Below are 24,331 nucleotides of genomic sequence, written 5' to 3' on the forward strand. Positions count from 1 at the left end.
GTGTGTTTGTGAGTGTGTGTGAGAAAGAGAGAGGTAATGAAACATTACTGTATGTGGTGTTCATTTGCATAAGTCAGCAGGCCCAGAATAAAGTAATCAAATCCTTTACATTGTGCTTGATGCACTTGTATTATTACAAAGATATCTCAGTCTAGTCCTTTTTTTCAAAGATGAGACACTAATCAATGGTTTTCATCAAATAAAGTCAGTTGGCAGTGGGGGGGGGGGGGGGGGGGGGGGGGGGGGGGGGGGGGGGGGGTAACTGCCGCAGTGAGAGGGGGCCATTGTTGGGCCAAAGTGCAGATAAGTAGGATAGGTTTGGACCGAGAACAACCTTTGTAAGGGCTGAGAATACAACACCTCACATAGTCTCATCTATTGAGCAAGAAATTAGCTCCTTGACTGGAAAAAATAAACAAGTGACTGTGCAGACAAATCAGTTTTTTCAAACCTTTGTCTTATAGGGAACTGAGTGGAACATTCATTACTTTGTGAAAACGGCATGAATTATTTAATCTTAATTAATGCTCTGTCGTGGAATGACTTGGGAAAATTAACGTTAACTGAAATCACTGTCAGTTGAGATCTGGGGTGACTTGGTGTTGACCATTACACCACAGTGTTATCCGTCGGGGAGTTGGTTCGAGTTTACAACACACCACATCACTGACAGAAACATGCAATCAACTTAGAAACGTGGCATATATGTTTGATTGGGGCTGAGGAGAGTAAAAAATTATAACTTGACTGAATGCAAGCGCTTCTAGACTTTCACCTCTTTCTTGTGATCGATAAAGGCCATCAAAAGAGCATTGATCCCCCTAGACACAGTCTCCAGAATGTTTAATCAGGTGAGGCCTGCATACCAACAGGCATTTCTGCCCTAAAGTGATTTGAACAGGCATTCTTTCTAACCTAAGGCATTCATAAGAAGGTCCAAAGAGCCAGGTGTCCATGTTTGAGTCACCTTATGCCAGCCATCTATTTGCCTTTTATTTCAATCATGTAATGTGATTTGATGTGGCTTGATGTTTTCAAACGGTTACAAAATAGAAACGTCTTGTTTAATGTATCTTTTGCATTAATGAATATTTAGCAGTAAAACCTTGGGAAGGCTCACCAAGAGAATATTTTAACATTATGATTATTGTTCATTGAATGCATGTCATGTTTATTATTTGACAGTGTACTGTAGATGGACCACTGAATGGTTAAAAGCATGGTGTACTACACAAAGAGTTTAACAATATTAGTAGATGTAGTTTCATTGTTGTTGTTACTAAAATGTGTAGACATGGCACTGGTTATTCAAAGCATGAACAGCACTTACGCCTAAATCTCAGGGCATCTCAGAATACAAGTTTAATCAGACGAGTCTTTGCATGCTAGTAAAACTTTTCGTTAGAATATATATTATTTCATTAGCAATAACAACCAAAAGCCGGGAGAGCTGCACTCTACTTCACTGTAGGTCTCACTGTGCACTGTACACCAGATCCCTTTCTTTCATATCACACGTGTTCCTTTCAGAATTCCCAATATAATAACTAATAGAATCATTCATCACCACGACAACCACGCTCTGTTGTCAATCTTGGGTGGTGCTGGTGAGGAAGAACACTCAGCCCCAAGTTCTATTAGAGGATCTGTTCCTTTTATTTTAGTGCTTAATGACTCAGTAAGTCCCTCGGTTATGTGGAATAGGATGTCAATATAAGTCTTCTGAGTTCACAAATTCCCTGTCTGGCATAACATAGTCTTATTCAAAGGTGTTGCGAGACACCAGCAGAATGATAGCCTTGCCCTTCTATAAAACGAAACAGAGATTATAAGGTTATACAGGCTGAAGCCAAATACAAACAATCTGATTTAAAAGACAATGAAATTTAAGGGGCGTGTTCACTTATGTTCATACTACCGGTAGTGAAGACAAGTTCAGTCCATGATTCTGGTGAAAGGTGATATTTGAGGTCAACAGCCAATCAAATTACAACCTTCCCTTCCATCCTGAAGGAATGTATTGAGTGGCTGTAATTGTGTATGGCTTGGTTCAAGACACTTTGTTTGTTTCCCATTTGTAGATGCAGGACTTTTGTTGAGTGCACACACAGAACTGATAGCTGTGAGGAGCAGTTTGCTGAATTTGACAAAAAGTGTATTGGATTCGAATCACGGATTCTAGCTTGATTCAATAACGGATGGCAAAATGGTCTTTTAGAAAGTAGACTAATTAGTCTAATTCAGTGGCTCCCAAGCCTCTTATGGCAGGCCCCCCTTTGGCAATGCTAAAAATATTGCAGACCATTGAGCACACCCGTTGTCGTTTGTAGGGGCTGACCTGGCAGGAAACAAAGCCCGCGAAAGATGGCCTGATGGTTCCAGCGCACACCGTCCATCGTCACCCCTCAGGCAGCCATCATTTCCCGGCCCTACCGCTTCAAAGACTGTTGATGTTTCTGATGGAACTGTGTCCTCTTGCCCTCCACTTTTCCACTGGTGTGGGGGTGCTGGGGGCGACCAGTCCTAGGTGTCTCCCCAACACTTCAGGAACTTTTGTCGCTTCTGGAAGGACGGTTTTCCTGCTCTCCAGTGTTCCACGGGCCTTCACCTTCGCCTTGGCTAATGCTGATGCTGGGGGCAACCGATCCTCATCGACTCTCCACTGTATCGGGGACTGAGTTGTGGGTGCTGGGGTCAATTAACCACGTGTGTATGTATGTGTGTGTTGGTGTGGGGTTGGGGCTGTGTAGTGTTCAAGGGGTAACACAGTTTCCGTACATGAGTATGAGACTGTGTAGTTCTCGACACCTTAAGAGACGTCCTAGTGACAGACGTTAGCGCCCAGGGGCCCATTGGCACGCCTGCCTACCTACCATGCCCAAGATCGAGAGTTCAAGTCCGGTGTGAGACTGTGGGGTGGGGTACGTATCTGGAGATTGAATGTCTAAAGGGGTACGGGACTGTAAAACGTTTGGGAAACACTGCACTAGCACCATTTAATTTTGATGTGACAGAGCTGTCTTTCCTTGTGGGCTTATCTTGTCAATAAGAAGACAGACCAACAGTCACCATACACTCTTCTAGTCTGAAGACTAGAAGACACCATACTGTAGTGTTGTAGTGTAGTAGTCTGAAGACAAGAAGTCACCATACTGTAGTGTGGTAGTGTAGTAGTCTGAAGACAAGAAGTCACCATACTGTAGTGTGGTAGTGTAGTAGTCTGAAGACTAGAAGACACCATACTGTAGTGTGGTAGTGTAGTAGTCTGAAGACAAGAAGTCACCATACTGTAGTGTGGTAGTGTAGTAGTCTGAAGACAAGAAGTCACCATACTGTAGTGTGGTAGTGTAGAAGTCTGAAGACAAGAAGTCATCATACTGTAGTGTGGTAGTGTAGTAGTCTGAAGACTAGAAGACACCATACTGTAGTGTGGTAGTGTAGTAGTCTGAAGACTAGAAGACACCATACTGTAGTGTGGTAGTGTAGTAGTCTGAAGACTAGAAGACACCATACTGTAGTGTGCTCGGGTTTCCCAGCATGCCTCAGGTGAAAGAGTGACATTCCGCTAGGTTGTTTTCCCCAAGATACTTCAGTTGTGTTTCCCTCTTGTGTCTAATGTTAGTGTGTGACTGTTTATCATTTCGTCTGTGTGTTGTGCTGTTTAATTCCGGTGTTAATCTCTAGTGTTAGTTAACATTATCTGTCCACCGTCTTTGTGACTGTCATTAAGAGTTCCTCCCATAAGAGATTCCTATTTGAGCCACGTCACACTATAAACTCCATGGTGAAGACAAATGCAGCACCTTAATTATCATCCTTGTGTTATTTGAAAAAAGGTATTTGATCACATTACTTACATTGTGAAAATAAACCATATCTTCTTGCATTATAAAAGTTGGTAGTGTCCTCTGTTCTTTTTTGACACTTTCCAAATACCACTAGAATTGTCCAGTAGGGGGCACTATATTAACTAGGCTACTTGTTAACTCCTCAACTGATTTGTGAAAGAGAGTTGGAACTGTATATATTCTTACAATTGGTCTGGATAGTCTAGAGATGATGTACATCACATTTCGTGATAATTGAATGAAATGCCTCAGACGGGTTTGTGTTCGCATCCTTTTCATAAAATTGAAATGGTAGTACATTTCAGGGGCTGAAATTGGCGGGCATAGTCCTAATTGATTTGGGAGATAGCGAGGAATCAGGGTAGAAATAATGAGCAGATAACCAGTGCAGATCCTGAAACATAAATGTGCTTATTGCAATTCCCCCCTGTAGCCATTTGGTTTTATATTTGTGTAGTAAAGGGAGAAAGCCGTCAGCCCACCTGGTCTTGAACCTGGGCCTACAAGGTACCACACCTGCACACAAGAGCCAGGCTCAATGGTATGGCAGTCAAAGCACATATTCATCTGTAGCGATGGCACTCCCCTTTGGGAAGCGCACCCATGCGCTTCACGCACACAGGCATCCCTCACACATCCTCCAACTGTACTTCTCCCATTCCAGGGCGACCCACACACTATTGGATCCCCCATCTCTGGGGTCCCTCACACAGGGGTCAACCTACAGTGCCCTCCAGAATTATTGGCACCCTTTAGTAAAAATGAGCAAAACGAGATGCGAAAAAAAAATGTGTTTGTTTATCCTCATGATCTTTCTTTCAAAATATTCACAAAAATCTAACTCTAAATTGAAGTAACATAATTAAAAGAAAAAAAATATTATTTTCTCAAAAATACGTGTGCCACAATTATTGGCACACCTTCATTTAATATTTTGTGCATCCTCCATTTTCCAAGATAACAGCTCTCAGAGTCTTCACCTATAATGCGTGATGAGGTTGGTGAACCCATGGCACGGGATCTGAGACCATTCCTCCATACAGTATCTCTCCAGATCCTTCAGATTCCGAGGTCGACGCTTGTGGACTCTCCTCTTCAGCTCATCCCACAAATTTTCAATGGGGTTTAGGTCGGGGGACTGGGATGGCCATGGCAAAACCTTTATTCTGCGTTCGGTGAACCAATTTTGTGTAGATTTTGAGGTGTGCTTCAGATCATTGTCCTGCTGGAAGGTCCCATTTTAAGCTTCCTGGCAGAGGCTGTTAGGTTTTCATTTAATATCTGCTGGTATTTGATGGAGTCCATGATACCACCATGTATCCTAACAAGATGTCCAGGGCCTTTGGAAGAAAAACAGCCCCACAACATCAAAGATCCGGCACCATACTTCACAATGGGTATGAGGTGCTTTTCTGTATGGCTCTTTCTGTCTACGCCAAACCCACCTTTGATGTTTGTTGCCAAACAGCTCTATTTTGGTCTCATCTGACCATATAACCCAGTCCCATTGAAAGTCCCAGTAACATTTGGCAAACTGTAGGCGCTTTAGTTTGTTGTTGATTGACAGCAAAGGCTTTTTTCTGGTAACCCTCCCAAATAACTTGTGGTGATGTAGGTGGCGTCTGATGGTAGTTTCGGAGACTTTGTGACCCCAAGACTCAACTAACTTCTGCAATTCTCCAGCTGTGATCCTTGAAGATTCTTTTGCCAGTCGAACCATTCTCCTCACGATGCGTGGGGTCAATGTACACACACGTCCTCTTCCAGGCTGATTCTTAACCTCTCCTGTCCAATAAAACTTTTAAATTATTGCTGTGATAGTTGAAATGGGTATTTTAAACAGTTTAGAGATTTTCTTAAATCCATTTCCTGATTTGTGCAGCTTAACAACTTTTCGTTGCACATCGTCACTGTGTTCTTGGGTCTTTCCCATATGATGAATGACTACGGGAATTTGGCCTGTGTCACCTCATAGTTATACTCCAGTGAAACAGGAAGTCATGGTTGACCACTTAAGAGTTCCTAATCAAACAGGTGAACTTAAAAATGTAAAACATGACTGGAAATATACTTCAGTTAGATTTTAATTATAAGATTTTCTAGGGGTGCCAATAATTGTGGCACACATGTTTTGGAGAAAAAAAAATATTGAATGTTAATTGTTTTTTTTCTTTCAATAATTTTATTTTTGTGAATATTTTGAGTGAAAGACCAAGAGGATAAACAGCAAAGAAACGTTTTCATAGCCTTCGTTTACTCATATTCACTAAGGGTGCCAATAATTCTGGAGGGCACTGTACCTGGGTGTCCCTCATACGGTTCACATACTGGACATACAGGGTTTCCTTTTCATAGGTTGACAACAGGAGTCATATTGTATCTATTTTCATCTGCCTTGCCCAAGATTTGGACAGAACAGAATCATCTACAGTATGTTTCATTAAAGTTATTGTATTTGATGACAAATCAAGCACATGAAATTGTTTTCTTGGTTTGACTGATAATCTGTTTTCATTCATAAACCGCTATGGCTTTTTCTGAATTGTAGACTGACAGATGTGAAAAAGAGGAGGGGAATTTCCACCTTGGCCCATATGACAGGCATTCCAATTGAAAACTCTACCGCGAAGGATTCCCCTCTTTTCCCTCACTTCCTCTCCAATCACTGTAAAAAACTGCGTTTTACACTCAGTCTCTCCTCGGTTCCTCTGAGAGCATTTCAACAAAATGAGACATCCTTTGTGACGTCTTTGTGCATATGCAATCTCCTTTCATAATTCCACCTAGAACAAGCAAACTGTTATCTGACTTGGAATGCCCTTCTTCCTCAGTGAAGATCAGTGCTTTTTCAAGATCTGTGGGGTATGTCCTCTACTTTGTTTGAAATGCATTTTCAAACCTCCCTTGAACAATTTAGTGTCTTACTTGAGGTTAATTTGTTTTCCAGCCAGATGACGACAGCTGACAACATTTTAAAGGGAATTGACACGGGCATTCTGATGTGGGAATTGTATCTGAGGAAAGCTGTAGAGATGTGAGGAGAGCAACACCTGCCTTGTTCTGGAAAAGCAGCTCGTCCCAAACAAAAAGTCACAGATTTAGCTGCCAGAATTCAGAATTTCCCTGGGTGAGGACAATGCAACAAATTATAACATTTACCAATTTGAACTGAAAATCAAGGGAGCTTTCACCACTGTGCTCTCTGAGGAAACGTAAGGTATCTTCTACAGCTTTGTCAAAAGTTGGCCCCTCAACGGTCCATGAAAAAGGCAATTCACTGTGATCATGTCAGGCCTATTTACAAATCTTGTGTCTGGCACGATAAGGTCTTGATCAAATGTGTGGTAGAGCACCACCAAAACAGCTGGCTTTGCGTCTGTGGAGGAAATGAGAGAGGGAGACACTGGTCAAATACTTCCAAAAGGTATGAATTATCGCTGCATCTAAATGAAGCGTATTCCAAAAATATAGGCCTGCATTAAAATACTATTTTACTATATGTACTACGGCTTACCAAGAATTTTCCGTAGTGCATCCTCAATGTCATTCCAAGCTCGTGTGACAATTGGACAATAGGCAAGGATGACATCACAGTCAAACCTAGTTTTGTTGATCCAAGATGGGAGCTTGTCTATGAGACGAGCCCTGAAGTCCTTATGACAGTTCAGTGTGATAAAAACAAGGTGTGCTTTGTGCTTAAATATCGTTCAAACCTGCGTCTGAATAGATAGCAAGGGCTTAATCATGGCATTAAGAGAGGTAAGTGTACAGAACCTCTTTAAAAGCTATCATTAAAAAATGTGGAGAATTGCATAGGATTTCTTCCTGAGATTCAACATGAAATATAATTTACAGCAAATGTAAGCATTTTTAAATAATGGTAATGTCCAATGCTATCGTGGATGGTGACCTCTAACATGTCAAATGTTGTTTTCTTCACACAATTTGGATTATGTGACTCAAAATATCAAGACTGCTGCCTATTGTTTTCAGTTTACATCATTGCCATGTGGACTTTTTCTTCTAGCATAAGCTGTTTCGTTCAAACAATAAAGCATTTCGAGATCTCAATGGCTAAGTCACTAAAAGTTTTCTCGATAGCTGTGCAAAAACATCCATCAGACGGCCACATAGAACCAGCAGCTTGCGTTCAATGTGACTTTTGACTGCGGTGTGCACTGTGTATGCAAACATTTAGTACGAGACAGTCTTACCTTCGTTGTGAGCTCTCGCAAAAGTGAGAAAAAACTAAATAATATCTGCATGTTTACAAGACAATAAAACCTGGACGAACCCGTCCCTCTGGCTTTCACTTTCGATTTGCACAGGTGTTAGCATACAAGCATGATTATATGATACAAAGACTAGGAAACGGTTTGCTATAAGCCTGTATACATATACAAAAGATATTAGCATTAATACATAGTCAAACTGTTTTAAGTAGTTAAAAAAGTCGAAGCCTACTGAAAGGGTTTACTAACCATTACATTATGCAGTTTTGCAAAACAGACAGCAGAGGCAGCACTATGCAAAGTAAAGCAAGTTAACTGTTTCACAAGTCGCACTGCACATAAGACATACAATTCTGCAAGCAAATAAATATAATATTTTGAACATGGATAACATCAAACAAAATATTTAACAAGCGTCTTTCTCTAGGTTAGATTTACGCAACAATGATCAGTCCGACAAAAAGATAGCCAAGTCCACTTATTATAAGTTCTAAATGCAGTTCAATCTCTTAAATAAGTCGCAGAGCACACCAACCACTGGAACTGTTGCACACCCTATAGCGATAAACCTTGACAGTGATTCGCAAACGAAAAGGAGTCGGGTGAGACATGATGCAAACTAGAGAAGTAAGGGACGTTATCACAGTAGCCCATGCCATAAGAAAACATAGGCCGAAGCAACGGCAAAATCACGTCTACTTTGTGAAGTCTACAATATTTTTTATTTGTATGGATTGATAAGATTCCCAGTAAGCAGCCTACCATTGCCTGGTGCAATGCGGGTCTACTATAGCCAATAATGGCTGCCAGTACATTCTGTATAATATTGCAGGTCCGCAATAACCAATCGGATGCTTCGTCACAAATCCGCCTTGCAAATTCTCTAGCGTCGACCAGGAAAGTGCTTTTTAATCCTGGGGTATCCTTCCGCAACGCAAACTAGTTCCCTATATGTGGGCTGTGAAAGATCACTTGAGGATTTCACAGAATTGATAACGCATCCGTATTCTTATAAAGTCTGGTCAAATTGATCAGTAGCCCATACCAAAAGAGCCTAAAACATTGGAGATAGATTAAGGCCAATAAGGCGAGATATAGTTTAACCCCCACTTCAAAAAGATTGACCTACAGGCTTAATCCTGTTATTATTGCAAAATATTTAGGGATGTCATGATATACTTACAACATCCCATTTCAAATATATTTTAAAATTTTGTTACACTATGGCCTACCTTAATTACTTGTATGTAAAACAAATTTAAATAATTATTGCAGAGGGTGAAATTAGGTTGCTGTAGTTTATAGCCTGATATAGCCATTCCACTTTACTACAGAATCATCCTGAAGGCGTAGCAATACTTTTGCTCTGAAAGTAGCACACAGCACTATTTCTTGAATAATCTTTATGTTTGGCCAGACTTACTTTAGGTTTCATCACAGAATTATATAGGGTTTATTGTCATATACCCATATGAGAGAAATATGCATCAAAGCCTGAAGCTAAAACTTTACAGATAAATATCCTTGAAGAAGACTGACCTTTTTCGTATATATCATATCACTGGGAATACTGTGTGGACACTGTGTGGACACAATAATGTGGTGGACATTTTAATTATATTTTATTATTTAAAGTTTTATGTGGGGAATACTGAAACGCCATATTACATTACTGTACAAATGGACAAGAAAGAAAGTGGAGTAGGCCATATCGATTTGTCTATCGAGCTCGTTTGAAAATTGCAGAATATCTGCGCTTTTATGAGATGACAGCACTTGCTGCAAAGACTCATGGCAGAGATGGCCAATTTCATCAGCTGACGTAGGCCTATCACTGCCCAGCTTTATTAGTTGAGTAGGAGGAGGCAAGATCCATTTCTGCAGAGAGGCAGCTAGGAAGTGAGATAGCTAGGCCTGTTCGGCGGAGGAATACACATCTCTAGCTGCTCTCCATCGAAAACGCGTACAGCCAAAGCCTACACACCTACAATTTAACTAGAGGACCTGTATCCCGGGGACGCTCCTCGCATAGTCTAGTGTTCGTGCATTATCTCAACTTGATTCCGTAAAACATGGTATGTATGCTGTTTACAGTTTTTCTCATTTTGATTATAGCCATGTTTTCAGATTAAGAGAGTAGCTGTCTCTAAATGTACTGTTACATTGTACTGAATGAAGACGGGTTTTTTTTTCCGGAGACAATTTTGTGATTTAATGATGTTTGGGGAATGCGGATGTGCATGCACTGTAAAACAATTTTATTTTCTGCGGAGAATACAAGTGAATATAGCCACACACATTAGGCAATCTAATTTTGGAGGCTCACTCTTTACAGCGATGCAGCAGTCAAAATGGAGCGGGAATCCGCGACAACTGCGCAATTCTTACAAGCTATTTGGCTTCCGTTAGATAATATCGGGTTACGGTGTTGCAATAGGAGAAAATTGAAGAAGCCTAATTCACACAAGGTTTTGGTGGCTTCTGGGAGAAACAGACGAGGCAATATTCCCTAAGTGAATTAAAATGATGGATCTGAAAACACGGGAGAGGGGGAGGGGAAGCGGGGCAGTGGTAGCCAGCCCTGTAGCAGGGTAGGCTGTTTAACATGGGTTGGAAACAGGGGATACCGCTTCCATTCATTCGTTGACGAATGCTTAAACAAGGCCTACTCACCTGATCCAAGGAAAAATACTTGTTTTGTGCGAAATCATTCACGTGGTCTGAGTACTTATAATTAAACGATGGCCAGATCTGTAGTGTTACGTTTATATGCTATGACCAGTGTTACGTCCATATGCTATGGCGCTTTTGGTAAAACCTCACAGCGCAGTTCGATAAATGCATCATTGAATAACCGAAAACACGAACATTAGTATGTTTTGTAAAATGGATAGGAGCTTGAAAGCGAGGTCTTTATCGACTATATGTGATGGTAAAAGAGCTAGAGCTTATTGCGCATGAAGGACTCTCATCGCTGATAAAACGATGGATACACTCGCGCTACATGTTCATTTGGTTGTCTTTTGCATGTTTTCAATGTATGCAAACTAAATGCTGATGTCTCAATTGCACCAGTTAATAGTATTGACATCAGCTTATTGCAGGTTATTTTCTTCATGCGGGGTATTATTTGTCCTTAAATGAACGCCGTAGCGATGTGGTTTACATGGTAACATAACTAAATGTGTGATCCTTGCATTACTACCCATGCTATCAGATTTCCCAAATACTGCAGACTCAAAATGACAGGACTTGGTCTATAAGGGTTGGGGATGTTCCGAAACCTACTGAACTATTTTTCATGTGGACAAAAACAAATCCCTAAAATAAAAAGGTGTGGTAATTTATAGTGTGATGTAAAAAATATATATTTTTAAAAAGAATACGAAAAAAAAGATTGCCTTGACCACGTTTCTGATTGATATTGCTGGCATGATGCAACCATATGCGATCCAGTATTAGTTTTGGTACTGACACTAACACTCTCTGTTTTGACTGACTGTATTGACAGTAGACTCAAAACAGATAGTTGTGATACAGGTAATGTTACACCACAAAGCCCTCGGTGAGCCCCTGTCCCCTACCTGTTGTGATGTTGCATTTGCTGTGTTTAGTAGCTCTGGCGACACCTGACTCTGCTTGCATTATTTATTTACTTACTTGGCTCTTACCTTTGTCCTGGGTAACGCAAACAGCTATCCATTCCCACTGTCATGTTTATGCTCATGGCAGGACATCATAGGACACCCTAGATTTGGACTCATGCTTAAACTTGACAGGGTTTTAAACACATTTTTATAAAAGACCTCACGTTGTATAAACTCTTGAGGTGAGGTTGTTTGTTGTCCTCTCCCATCTCCTAGAATGTCCTCCAAACAAGTTTTTGTTTTGCATATTTGTGTCTCTGCCACTGTCCTCTAAGCTAAACCCCTAAGGGTGTGTTAGGTCTTCAGTAGCTGCGCTGCTTGCCCTCTTCAAGCACACGCCACTGAGCCCTTTCTTCCACACGACCCCTAGCACTGCCCCCCTCCTGGTACAGTGAGAACTGACCCGGTTACCCATGGCTGTGGGGTGAGGGGGGAGGGGGGCACTATGCCAGAAGGGTTTTCTGAGCAGCTGCCCCCTTTGCACTGGCACAGTTCCACCTCCCAGCCTCCAGCCCCCACCCTCACCCTCTCGCCACCCCTGCCTCCTCCACCCACCCCTTTCTCCTCCTATCTACCTCCCCTTATCTGGGGCAGGGAAAGGCAGCAGCGGGGCTTGCCTTGGCGATGTGCGTGGGCGCGCAGAGTGAAGTCAGCCGTGCTGTTCCGTCGAGCAGGAAGGGCACTCCCACGCCCCACCGAAGCTTCCCATGCCTCAGTGACGCCGTTCTGGGCAAAGCTGGCCAGGAGACAGAGCGGGCGGGCGGGTTGGGCCTGGCACTGTACTGCACCTGGGTAGTAGCGTGTAAGACCAGGGTGGATGATGCCCACGACATGGGCAGTGTTGGGCAGTCCATTAAAAAAACAAGGCCAACCAGAACGGGCGTCGCCTGGTAGCGCCAATGGGTCCCTGAACCATCACAGAATTTGAGCCACTCCCTTCCTGAGTGCTGAGGGAAATCATTATGGAGGGAGAGAGGCTGTTACTACACCCATTAGGTCATTTGCTCCACTCTCTCCCAACAGCCATTAGACTCTTCCTGACTCGTGGGACTCTGCTGTGAAATTGGACGCACTTCTCCCCGCCTTTCCTCTCATTAGACAGCCACGCCATTGGTCAGATGGCTTTTTTGTATGAAACGGCATTTTCTTTGCTGTCAGTTATGCTCTTGGGTGAAAAATGTTGCTGAGCTGTCACTGACACATTTTCACTGATGATGTCAGCAGTGTTAATCTAGGGTGTTAGACAAGTAAAGGCCTTGGTAGAAGTACAGAAGCACTCTGGTTTGACATTTGGCAGTTCTGAAATCCCACATCATTGAGACTGGATATGAGACCTTTCTCTGTGTAGTACATATTTCGAGGTATCTATTGACAAGCTCTTTCTCTTGAGAAGCCTTATCACATCGTCGTAAATTACTATGGGTTGGGCGTCTTTGTTTGCCTAGTAAACTGATTAACTAGAATGTAGCGCTGTACACACTCACTCAAATGATGTGTCACCAGCAGACTTTTGGCTTTGACATTTTCAAGGAGCTAACTGCTTTACCTTTGTCCCTTTTAGGCTGACCAACTAACAGAGGAGCAAATTGCAGGTGAGGAAAACAGTTTTATGTTAATTTCTAATGTGATATAACCAGGAATTTGCCATTTTGTTTGGTATTTGTTACTACTGCTACGATTACAGCTATGACTACTCCTCCTACTACTCTGACTGACCATGGCTACTATCACACGTTCATGGTCAGCTCAGAGTAACTTTCACTGGTGATTGGTAGAAATATTGAACTAATGTTCTTCTCCGCTCTCTCCCCACAACGCAGAGTTCAAGGAGGCTTTCTCCTTATTCGACAAGGACGGCGATGGCACCATCACAACCAAAGAGCTTGGCACAGTCATGAGGTCACTGGGCCAGAACCCTACAGAGGCCGAGCTGCAGGACATGATCAACGAGGTCGACGCTGACGGTGAGTTCACACTCATGATTGGTGGAGGCCAGTCGTGCAGACAGAAGTTGGTGTTGTTAAACCAACTGGCAGTATTGAAAGTGGTCAGGGCCACACGACATTGTTGACAGGGGTTGGATGGGGAGTTGGATTTCATGGTTAGTTTCAGTTACTGGTTTATAAAAACACAACTGGTAGGGTGACTGATGGAGTGAGGTGCCAGCCACAGCAAGATGATGGGTTAAATATGCAGGGAACACACTTACTGAAGAGAATGTACATTTAACTAGCTTCAGATAAAACCGCAGACTAAATGTATATATGGAAATGAAAGTATCATCAATACAGATTAGCTGTAGAAAAAGACATGTCCCATATACATTAATAATGTGAATCCTCAGAGTCAGTCAATTTGGGTTATTACTGACGACTGATAATGACCTCCTCTTTGCTGAGGGCAGAGTGACTGTTAGCCAAATCCCTCAGGTGTTCAAATCTTTTATTGTCTCCTATCTGTCTGTTGTATTGACAGGGGGAGACGTGAGAATGTGTCCGAGCTGGTCTGAGAGCATAGCTAGTAGGGCTGTGCAATTAATCGAATTTTGATCGCGATTTCGATTTTTGGGTCTAACGATCTCCAAACTCATATAATCGAGTTGAAACAATTTATTTGCGCAATTCAGTCCTTCCCCAAAAGCATTCAACGCGGCGAGAGGGTGTTAAATATTGAACTGGCATGTGGCATCAGGAAGTATATGCCACTGGCAGGAGGCGGGACATGCCAGTGAGACGCCAATCAGCAGCATTGACTGTTGACAGCCAATTGCACAGACGTTCATGCAAATACGACAGCACAGGCTCTAGCCAATTCGATCACGTTTATGGTCACGTCTCAAGAGCGCGAAGCAAAACAAAAAGATGGTCGTATTTGTACCTAAGCGTTGTTTGTTTGACTTTTTTTTGCTTATATTTTTATAAAGTTACCGAGAAATAGACACTGTACAATGTAAAAACCCCATTATTGTAACTCAAAAATATGTCTGAGAGAATTTGTAAGCAGCGTTTCCATTGTCCCGTAATTGCCGGGGAATGTCCGAAAATATTAGATCTCACCGGTCAAATTGTCCGATTAGAATTGCTTATCCCGTCCCCCAAACACAATCGGAATTTGAGAATAACCCTATTATTAGGCTTATACAGCAAACATGCACTGCCCTTATTATGTTTTAAAGGAACAGGCTATTCTGCCGTTTAAAAGTTATTAAACAACACGCATATGCTGCACTTTAAATAAAGCGCAAACCGTCGGTTATAAACAAGGAGCGAACTGAGTGAGAAGGATCAAACCTGGCCAAGCAGACTAGCCTTAAAAGCTTTTTTCAGAGGCCAAACGCAACTGATGAGGGTGAACCGTCTGATGAGGATGAACCTGTAATACCTGAAGCCATAGATGTTCGGACAGCTCCACCAGAGAAAAGGCTGAAGTGTCGGGCGTTTAGATCGGAATGGAGTGACAAGTTCCCTTGGCTAAGGTGCGAGGTAATTGATGGTAACGATAAAATGTTCTGTTCGCACTGCGAAAAGGCAGGACGACGCAATGGATTCACAAGAGGGTCGAATAATGTTAGAATCTCTGCTCTCATTGAACATAGTCAGAGCAATAACCATGTTGCGGCGCTCAATTTAACGCCACAGCAGGTTGCGATTAAACGCCACTTATTGACCCGCATCAGACGTGCAAGTTTTTTTTTCCATTGTAAACTTAGGCAAATATACATGTTGCATTCTATACGACCTGATTATGTCATTCTTTAAGCTACATAGCCTGCCGTCAGTTTTCTTCACTTTGACCGGCAACATTTTTTTTCTAGCAGAACCTCTGTTTGCGAGGTGTCTGAGCCACTTATCATTCACTTTGAATGGGGATCCGTCAACCTTGATGGATCAACGCATTCCAACGCATATAGTGTGTAGCCTACACAACAAATACAATTTTTAAGGGAACATTTCAAAGTTTTTCAGTAAATAAATGCATCATGTTTTCAAACTCAAAATTAATCGTTTGAATAATCGTGATTTCAATATTGACCAAAATAATCGTGATTATGATTTTTTCCATAATCGAGCAGCCCTAATAGCTAGTACAATTGCCAGCAACCGAAGTCAGATTCTTCAACCTTCCTAAAGTTTGCAGTCGCTAAATAATGGCCTGTTCCTCAAAAACTCACTCAAAACTGGACACTTTTGACATTTCCAGATTTGAGACATTGAGGCAAAAATGTTGACATTGGGGATTTACTAGTCTCTGACATAGCTGTCAAGAGTGAGTGACGTGGTGGCAATGAGCTCAAGGCTCACACTAAGATATGAAGGCTCTGGTCTGTCAGTGGAGGGAACTGAAAGACTGAATCACTCAGAGAGACCAAGTTAGGTCTGGCTTGTTTTTTTTTGTTTTTTTGTGGGGACGTTTTTTGGGTACGAAATTGCTCCATATCGAACACCCCACTCCAAAATCAATGCCATCTCAACTTGACCACACGATAAAAAAAAAAAATCCCCATGGTTCTGCTTTATCTCTCCCACTGACGCAGTCTAGGCCAGACGGCAATAAACCTAGTAATGGAAAATAAAAGTGATTACATAATCCACTCTGCACATCCAGTACCCACACACATGCGTTTGAAGGCAGCCGCTGTGCTACGGAGAAGAGCTGATTTAGAGCGCTGACAGTGGAAATGGCCTGGAAATGACTCAGGATTATTTAATCATTTGCTTGACAACAGTGTGCCGCCCTGGGGAAGACTTCCGTTGCCAGGCTTTACAGTACAATATGAACCCTTTCTTTTTGGTCAGTCTACCTCCCTACTGATAAGAACATATATATCAGCTATATATGAATCAAAACTAGATGTTTATATCTATGAATATGTACAGGTGTATAGACAGATTATGTAGATGTAGATGAGTTAACCCTAACAAGACCTTTATTTTGCGTGGCTTTCTCCTCTTCTTTCACCTATAGGGTGTGAGATCACAGCCTCCTGCTGACAGATCTCCATTTGCGCCCCTTCCCCCTCCTCCACCCCTCCGTGATCTCCTTAGCCCCCACGCCACAGTCAGAACTCAGCATTGTTTATGGAGGGGATAATCCTAGCCTAGTGGCCTTCCACCCGAAGCAGAGCTCTAAAGCTGCCCTTTGCTCTCTCAATCTCTCAGCAGTTTTTGTCGGCTCTGCTAGCGTAACCGATCTCCCCCACCACCTCCACCCCTTAGCCCCCGTCCCGCCCCTCCCCTTCTGGTTACAGTGGTCGTGCTCAGTATCCATTCTCTGCCTTGAGCCTATCCCGTGTCATTCAGCAGGCCTGCCCGGGAGATTGTGATCCCTTGATAATCTGGACCTACGGTCACATGGTTATTGATCCCCCCTCCCTCCCTCCCCCCAGTGAATCCCTCGCTCCAAGCCCCTCCCTGTTTGCGTGACTGAATTATTTTGCCATCACTTTGAAGGCAGGGGAAAGCGGGTGGCTAAGTGTCCCCCCACCCCGCCCTTACCGGCAAACCCATTCTGTGATTTACGGTGAGTTTGCATAATGGATCATGGATCGTCCGCCAAGTGCATGGGGCTTTCCCTGTGGTAGAGGAGAGGAGGAGTGCCGTGGACAAATAGAGCTGCTGTACTCACACCGTTTACCGGGAACACTGCCATCAGTTGTGTTTTTATGGGCGAGATTGTTTTAACAAGAGAAAATCTCTCGTTTGTCTGTGCCTCCACTGTCTAGATTGAGAGTCTTTCGTTTTAATTTGGCTCACTTTCCATTCTCTCATTCTTTCTTCTCTCAGGGAATGGAACAATTGATTTCCCCGAGTTCCTCACCATGATGGCGAGAAAAATGAAAGACACAGACAGCGAGGAGGAGATCCGTGAGGCCTTCCGGGTATTTGACAAGGTAAGGCCTCCCCCTTCCTCCAGGTTGATCAATACCGGTTTTGATGACATTTGAAACATTTGATCCCGTTCTGAATAAGTAAAGAATGAATGAATCATCCGCCATTATGACTCATTATGACTCAACACTGGGTTCTTGAGACCAGTTATGATCAGAATAATCAGTTTTGATTGACTTATTTCATTCAGTTCTTATTGAGTAATAAATCATCAGCATAAAGACTCACTCAGTCATTAGAACTAAATCGTCTTTGTCGGATCAACTCGGATCATCATGTCTAAATGACTCTCTTCTGACTCCAGGACGGCAACGGCTACATCAGCGCAGCCGAGCTCCGCCACGTCATGACCAACCTGGGCGAGAAGTTGACGGACGAGGAGGTGGACGAGATGATCAGAGAAGCCGACATCGACGGCGACGGCCAGGTGAACTACGAAGGTAAGGAACGAACGCCAACGCACGCCATCCCTAGCTGCCCTTCCACTGACATTACAACACACATGGCTATGACCTTTGACCCCCACAGCACTTGAGGCAGGGGGGGGGGGGGGGGGGGGGTTGGGAATACAAACAGCAGGCTCTAGGGCGTGAAGCTCAAGTGTGAGACCCTTGTGGAGTAGATGGACGGATGCTGCCTCAGCTAGTTCTGCTGATGTCAAACTCTCTCTTTGTCTGGCTTGGGATGGACTTGTTTTTTTTCTCCCTCCTCACAGCATTGTGAAATATTTAGTCTATAGCAGTGATTCTCCACTGGTCTGGCTTTGGGACCCACAATTTCCCATGGTCATTAAGTTGCGACCCAAATTTTATAGAATTTAAACCATAAATGAAATATAAAAATTTTAACATAAGCAACAGGTCTACTTTTATCCCTGCATTCGTAGCACATTAGCCTGCCTATACTGTTGAGTTTGCTTCACTTTTTGCCCAACTTAATGATTTAAACATCTTGTTCTTCATCAAATTAGCATGTTATTCAGCCGTACATGTTGATTTCTTTCCACACACAAAACTGCATATAACATGGCATCAGTCACATTACAAGAAATTACTTTACCCAGCAACAACTACAGTAATTAGCTTAACATTTTTAACAGAATTATGAATTGTAACACAAAGCTTCAACTAGCCCACCAGTGGCATCCCTGTAGACAGCTAGTAAGTCAAAGCTCTTCCTGCTCACGTTACTGCACTAGTCCAGCTGACACTTCAGACTCTTATACAGCATGCTATGTATCTGCCGCTCTCGCAGAACTTCCTACGTTTCTGTCCGAGAGCTCTCTTGAGGAATGAGAACCATTTCAAAATTAGGCTACTGTTCATAATACAATTCTGAAGGAAACCTATACGCGACCCATTCAAAATGATTCTGCAACCCACCAGTTGAGAAACACTGAGTTGAGAAACACTGTTCTTTAACACCATGAGTTTTCTTAAGGTGCTCTGCGTCCTCATGGGGCTTTGATTTAAGTCTGAATGAAAGCCCTCTTGAAAAGCAAACACTGAGTTATATATGAATTTTACACTTTTGTTTTAAATTGTTTACAAATAATAAAAGCGTTTAACAATGTAGGAGGCGGTTGCACAGCTGGTAATGTTATGTACAATTACGTAATTAATTTCTCTCTCTTCTCTGCTCCTCTCTTTCTCTCTGTCTCTCTCAAAAGAATTTGTACAGATGATGACCGCAAAGTGAAGCTTGTCCATCCCTTCCTGCCCTCTTAGAAGAAAAAAAATCAAATGTTTTACTTACCTCTTGGAAAAAAAATGTTCATTTATTCATAATGTTTCTGTATAGAAAATAATTGAATGTTGAAATAAAAATATCCTTCTGTCCACACAGAAAAAATACGTAAAAAACATCTGCATGAAGTGGTTAGTGATCCTGTCCCCAAAGAAATCAGTTTAGCATCAGTAATAATAAACGAGAAAAAAACTATGTATCTACCTTCGAAACTGAAGAGAAACAGCATCTGGTGAACTCCTTAAGTTCCATTTGCTCTTGGTGAAGTTTGGGCTGGCCATAATTCTTCTCTCTGTTTTCTGTTCTACATGCATGCAGCTTGAGCATGGAGCCCGGGCTCCAGCCAATCAGAGCGTGCTGATTCCACTGAATTGTTGTATCGTTGGTTTGGTACAGTTTTTTGTATATTGAGAGGAACCCTAAAGTGAAAAAAAAAAATTATGAAAAGAAAGCTCTTAATTTTCACGGTGGACAGTGGAACGGGACTTTTATTGTATGGTGGGATTGAAAAAAAAATTATAAAAAAGTAACAAAAAAAAAATCAAAAATGAAACAAAAAAATAAACATTTAAAATGTTTGGCATGTTTTATTTTTAGTTTAGTTTACTCTTTTTTTTCTTATCTTTTTTGCTCCTGCTCCTAACATTTTCAATCTGTTGTTTTCCCCGTCTCCCTGTCTCCTTACTTTCGTTGTGTTCCTTTCGGACGGCCATGTTTTTGTGCCTCTTGCTTTGGGCCGTAGTGGTGTTGGTGGTGGTGGTGGTGGGGGAGCTAAGGGAGATCAGTAGGGTGTGGACGGACGAGGGTAAGGGTGTTGTCATCACTTCCCTCTCCTCTGTACCATGTCACTGGAGCAGAGGGCTGGGGTGGAAGGCTGGACGGGGGTGTGAGGGAGGTAGGGCAGTTGGACGGGTGTCCGGGTGAGGGACAGTGATCCTGTTTACTGTATCTGCAGCTGGTTCTCTGGGTGAGTTCAGCATAAGAGGTGTCCTCCACTCTTCATTCTGAGTTACAGTTTACAATCATTCCAAGTTGTACATGCTAGTCTTTGTTTTATTTTCATTTTTGTTTTATTTTATTTTCAAATAAAAAAGACCATGAACTTTAAAAAAAAAAAAGAAAAAGTGTTGTTGTGTGGTTATTCTCAAAGAGCCTTTAACATGACGTGGCCAGATTTCTGTAGGTCTTATGCTAAAGGTCATATATATTTGAACATGAGTGGTATTTCAGGAACTGAGTCATCAAATTACATAAGCCACACCAGACGCATCTGAAAGATTCCTGATTGATTTACAATAAAATTAGTAACCTGTTACTGAGACACTGAGGTCCCACACTGCAAGTCACATTTCTTACTGTAGTGTAGCTAGTAGTTAGCTGTGACTTATTCTCCATTTCAGAATTTACCCATGGTCTTCAGCAAGAAGGGGTGACATAGCTTAAAAGCTTTGTAGTCTACCAAATGGCCTTTTAAAGAACAGGTTCCTTAAAACTAACAACTGAAATTACGACTGAAACAAGGCGAGTATGGTCGACAACCAAAACCTGCAGTGTGACATAGCTTAAAAACTTTGTAGTCTACCAAATGGCCTTTTAAAGAACAGGTTCCTTAAAACTAACAACTGAAAATACGACTGAAACACAGCACCCGAAGCACCAGCTCCAGTGTCTTCCCATTAACAATGATACATTAACTTAATGTCTTTTCAAAGCAATCAAGGAAATCTCATCATAGGCCTTTTACAGTCTTTTGGGTCAGAGGCATTAAAAATAAATGGGCTAGGGTTAAGCCGCACAGTATACTGGAAGCTCTTCCCTCATAAAAGCCATCATTCAGAGGTTCCTAGCTGTCAGGAGAGTCATGCTACTCTCTGCTCTGCATGAAAATGTGTCCACAAAGTGAATAGATCCACAGCCTCAGTGGTCTTAATATTATAACACAGGCGTAGGCGTAGAGCATAAGAATAATATAGGTTATTATTTAAGGACACAGCAATTTCCTGATAGCTATCACGTATATTAAATTCTTACAGGAAGTTTTGCTTCTGGGTCTCCAAATGGAGATACATGCAGTTGGCGGTTAACGGCATGGGTATGACACCCAAAACTGACCAATAAGAGGTCAGTTTCAATCAGCCAATCAGCACCCTCTCAACTCATTCACACACTGAGTGACATCTGAGCTTGCCCTGGGGTTAAATTAAGCACATCAATATTTCACATGTAAATGAAGTAGAGACCAACTTGGCAAGTAATGGGAGAGGGGTTCACTTCCCCCACCCCCTATACCCCCCCACACACACAAACACACACACACACACACACACACACACCACCTCCCCAACCAGGTGCCGCACTGAGGGAGTGCAGAGACATATCACATATCCTAACTGCAGTGACACACACACACACACACACACACACACACACACACACAAACATACTCAGAATATACACAATTATTACACCCTGGACACAACCTTTGGCAAGACTTCCCATCAACATGTCAGGCTGACTCTCACACCACTGATTCTCACTGGACTGGGAGAACTATCTGGCCTATCAGTAGATCACAAGTCATTTGGTTGCAGAGAAATGCAGAGAATTACATCATGGCTGAGAAAAGTGTGTCACACCATCACACATTACACACTAGGCTTACGGCACCGCGTGTGAACAGTGGGACAGAGCTCGCCCGGCCCATCTGTGCTGTGTATTAACATCGTCCTTGGCCACATACGGCGCCTGATGTCAGCGAGGACGATAGATTTCGGCGGGTTGAGGAGCTGACAGCTGTCTTTAATAAACAGCCCACGGCCCTCCCCCCTGCGCCGTATCGGGAGGAGTAACCCGAGAGCCCCACTCCCACCAACCCAAGGGCCACACCCGACGCCGTACAGGTCGTCTCTGGGGTTGAGGAATCTCTGGCATTGGGGGACTGGAGGAATGATGAGGGGAGATGCATCAAGAGACACAGACATAGTCACAGTCACAGACACAGTCACCACCTCCACCATGGAGCTGAAGTGAGCCAGAGAGCCAGCATGCAGCAGAGGGGACACCAGCACAGTAGCCGGGGAGGGAGAGGGCAGTGTGAGATAACGACAGGAGTGCCAGGCCTAGTGCACTAGCAGAAGCAGCAAACACAATGAATAGAGGATGTGTCTTGTGCTTATACCTCTCTCTCTCTCTCTCTTTCTCTCTCCCTCCCTCTCCCTCTCTCTCTCTCCCTCTCTCTCTCTTTCTCTCTCTCCCTCTCTCTCTCCCTCTCTCTCTCTTTCTCTCTCTCCCTCTCTCTCTCTCTCCCTCCCTCGCCCTTACTCTTCACTCCAGTTTCTTGTCCCTGCTTCAGAGGCGACACCCCCTCTCATCAAACAAAACAAAGACAAAGGCGCCCACACTGGGCTCTGTGTCACATCATCAGTCCCGGTGGACTGGTGGAGAGGAGCAGTCAGCACGTCAGCACGTCGCCCCCAGAGTGCTCCGGCGCATGTGGCCACCGGACAGACCCCCCAACCCTTCACACAACACACCCCCCCACACACACACACACACACGCTGATAGAGATACCTCCCCCGCAGGCTCAGAAGTCCGTCCATTACGCCGGCGGGCAGCACCATCCATCAGAGGCACTTGCTGCCATCTCAAGCCCGGCGACCAGAGGACAGCTCAGGGGTGTCTGTTAGAGGGGGTAGGGCTGGGTGCTGCAACCATAGATATATATAAAGACTAGATGTCTTGTCTGCGTTGCCGGCCAACGGAGTCGAACGTCCGCACATGGCGGCCATCTTGCCCCGGTCAGTTCGCTCACCCATAACATTGTGTTGGTATTGGTATGTACTTTTTAAATAACCATAACTTGCTCAATTTTCAACCGATTTTTAAACGGGTTGGTTTGTTATAAACGTCAGAGATGTAGTTATGACACTGCATACTTATGAATAATTATGTTATTTTCTTAAAAATATCCAAAAAGCATCCCGAATTATAACCACGTGAATAACGTTTGTAAGAAACCAAACCATTTGTAAATCCGTTGAAAATTGAGCAAGTTATGGTTATTTAAAAAGTACATACCAATACCAACACAATGTTATGGGTGAGCGAACTGACCGGGGCAAGATGGCCGCCATGTGCGGACGTTCGACTCCGTTGGACGAGACATCTAGCCTTTATATATATCTATGGCTGCAACCGCAGAGTGCCAAGCCTGTGCTGTCTCTGTATGTGTGTCTCTTTTACACACACACGTACAAACACACACACAGACATCCAGACGCATGCACACACCCAAGATCTTCTGACTAAAGTCAACTAGATCAACTAAATCAGACGTGTGAATGAGATTTTTATGTGTTTTATCTTTGTTTTGCTTATTACTCTCACACTTGTGTCACTCCTGTGCCACTTCCTGTTGTGTGTGTGGCATCTCTACCTTCCCCTGCTCCCCCGTCCACACACACACACACACACACACACACACATTCTTAACTCTTGTCAGCTGTGTGTTGAAAAAGAATGTAGCTGTGAGACATTAATCTGACTTGACTATCGCATGAGAAACAGGCAATCCTGAGCCCACTGTAAATACCGCCACCACAGGCACGATGGATTGCCACAGCCGCACTGGGCACCAAAGTTCCAAAACTCCAAACTCCAAGTCCTCCAAACTGCACCACCCCATGACAAGGTGACACAGTTCATTCATGCAGTGACTGTAGATCAGTGCACGGAGCTGACTGCAGCTGTGAGTTCATCTTTGAAATTCCAGGATAGTGACGGGACAGCTGCTACGAGGGAAGGACGTGACATCAGATTCCTTTTTCAGCCACTCTCTGCTGTGCTCAGCACAAGACTACTGCAGAGAAAGTGGTCGTGTTTGACACCCAGTCGTCTTCCAATTCTGTACCCTTGGGCGTGGTTGTGGCGGGTGGGGAGGGAGGGGGGCACCGTTTCTGAGGGGGGGGGG

The 24,331-nt window shown here is 43.3% G+C and overlaps 1 protein-coding gene across 1 annotated transcript; it reads left to right on the top strand.

Moving 5' to 3' along the window:
- The first annotated feature begins 9,970 nt into the window (after window positions 1-9,970).
- Window positions 9,971-19,344, top strand: LOC105892971 (calmodulin-1). Its single transcript, XM_012819308.3, has 6 exons — window positions 9,971-10,155; window positions 13,289-13,319; window positions 13,548-13,691; window positions 17,511-17,617; window positions 17,920-18,055; window positions 19,285-19,344. Exons 1-6 carry the CDS (start codon window positions 10,153-10,155, stop codon window positions 19,311-19,313), a joined length of 450 nt encoding a protein of 149 aa, XP_012674762.1. The 5' UTR covers window positions 9,971-10,152; the 3' UTR covers window positions 19,314-19,344.
- The last annotated feature ends 4,987 nt before the right edge of the window (window positions 19,345-24,331 follow it).

The sequence above is a fragment of the Clupea harengus genome, chromosome 15, assembly GCF_900700415.2.
Source record: "Clupea harengus chromosome 15, Ch_v2.0.2, whole genome shotgun sequence".
Classification (NCBI taxonomy): domain Eukaryota; kingdom Metazoa; phylum Chordata; class Actinopteri; order Clupeiformes; family Clupeidae; genus Clupea; species Clupea harengus.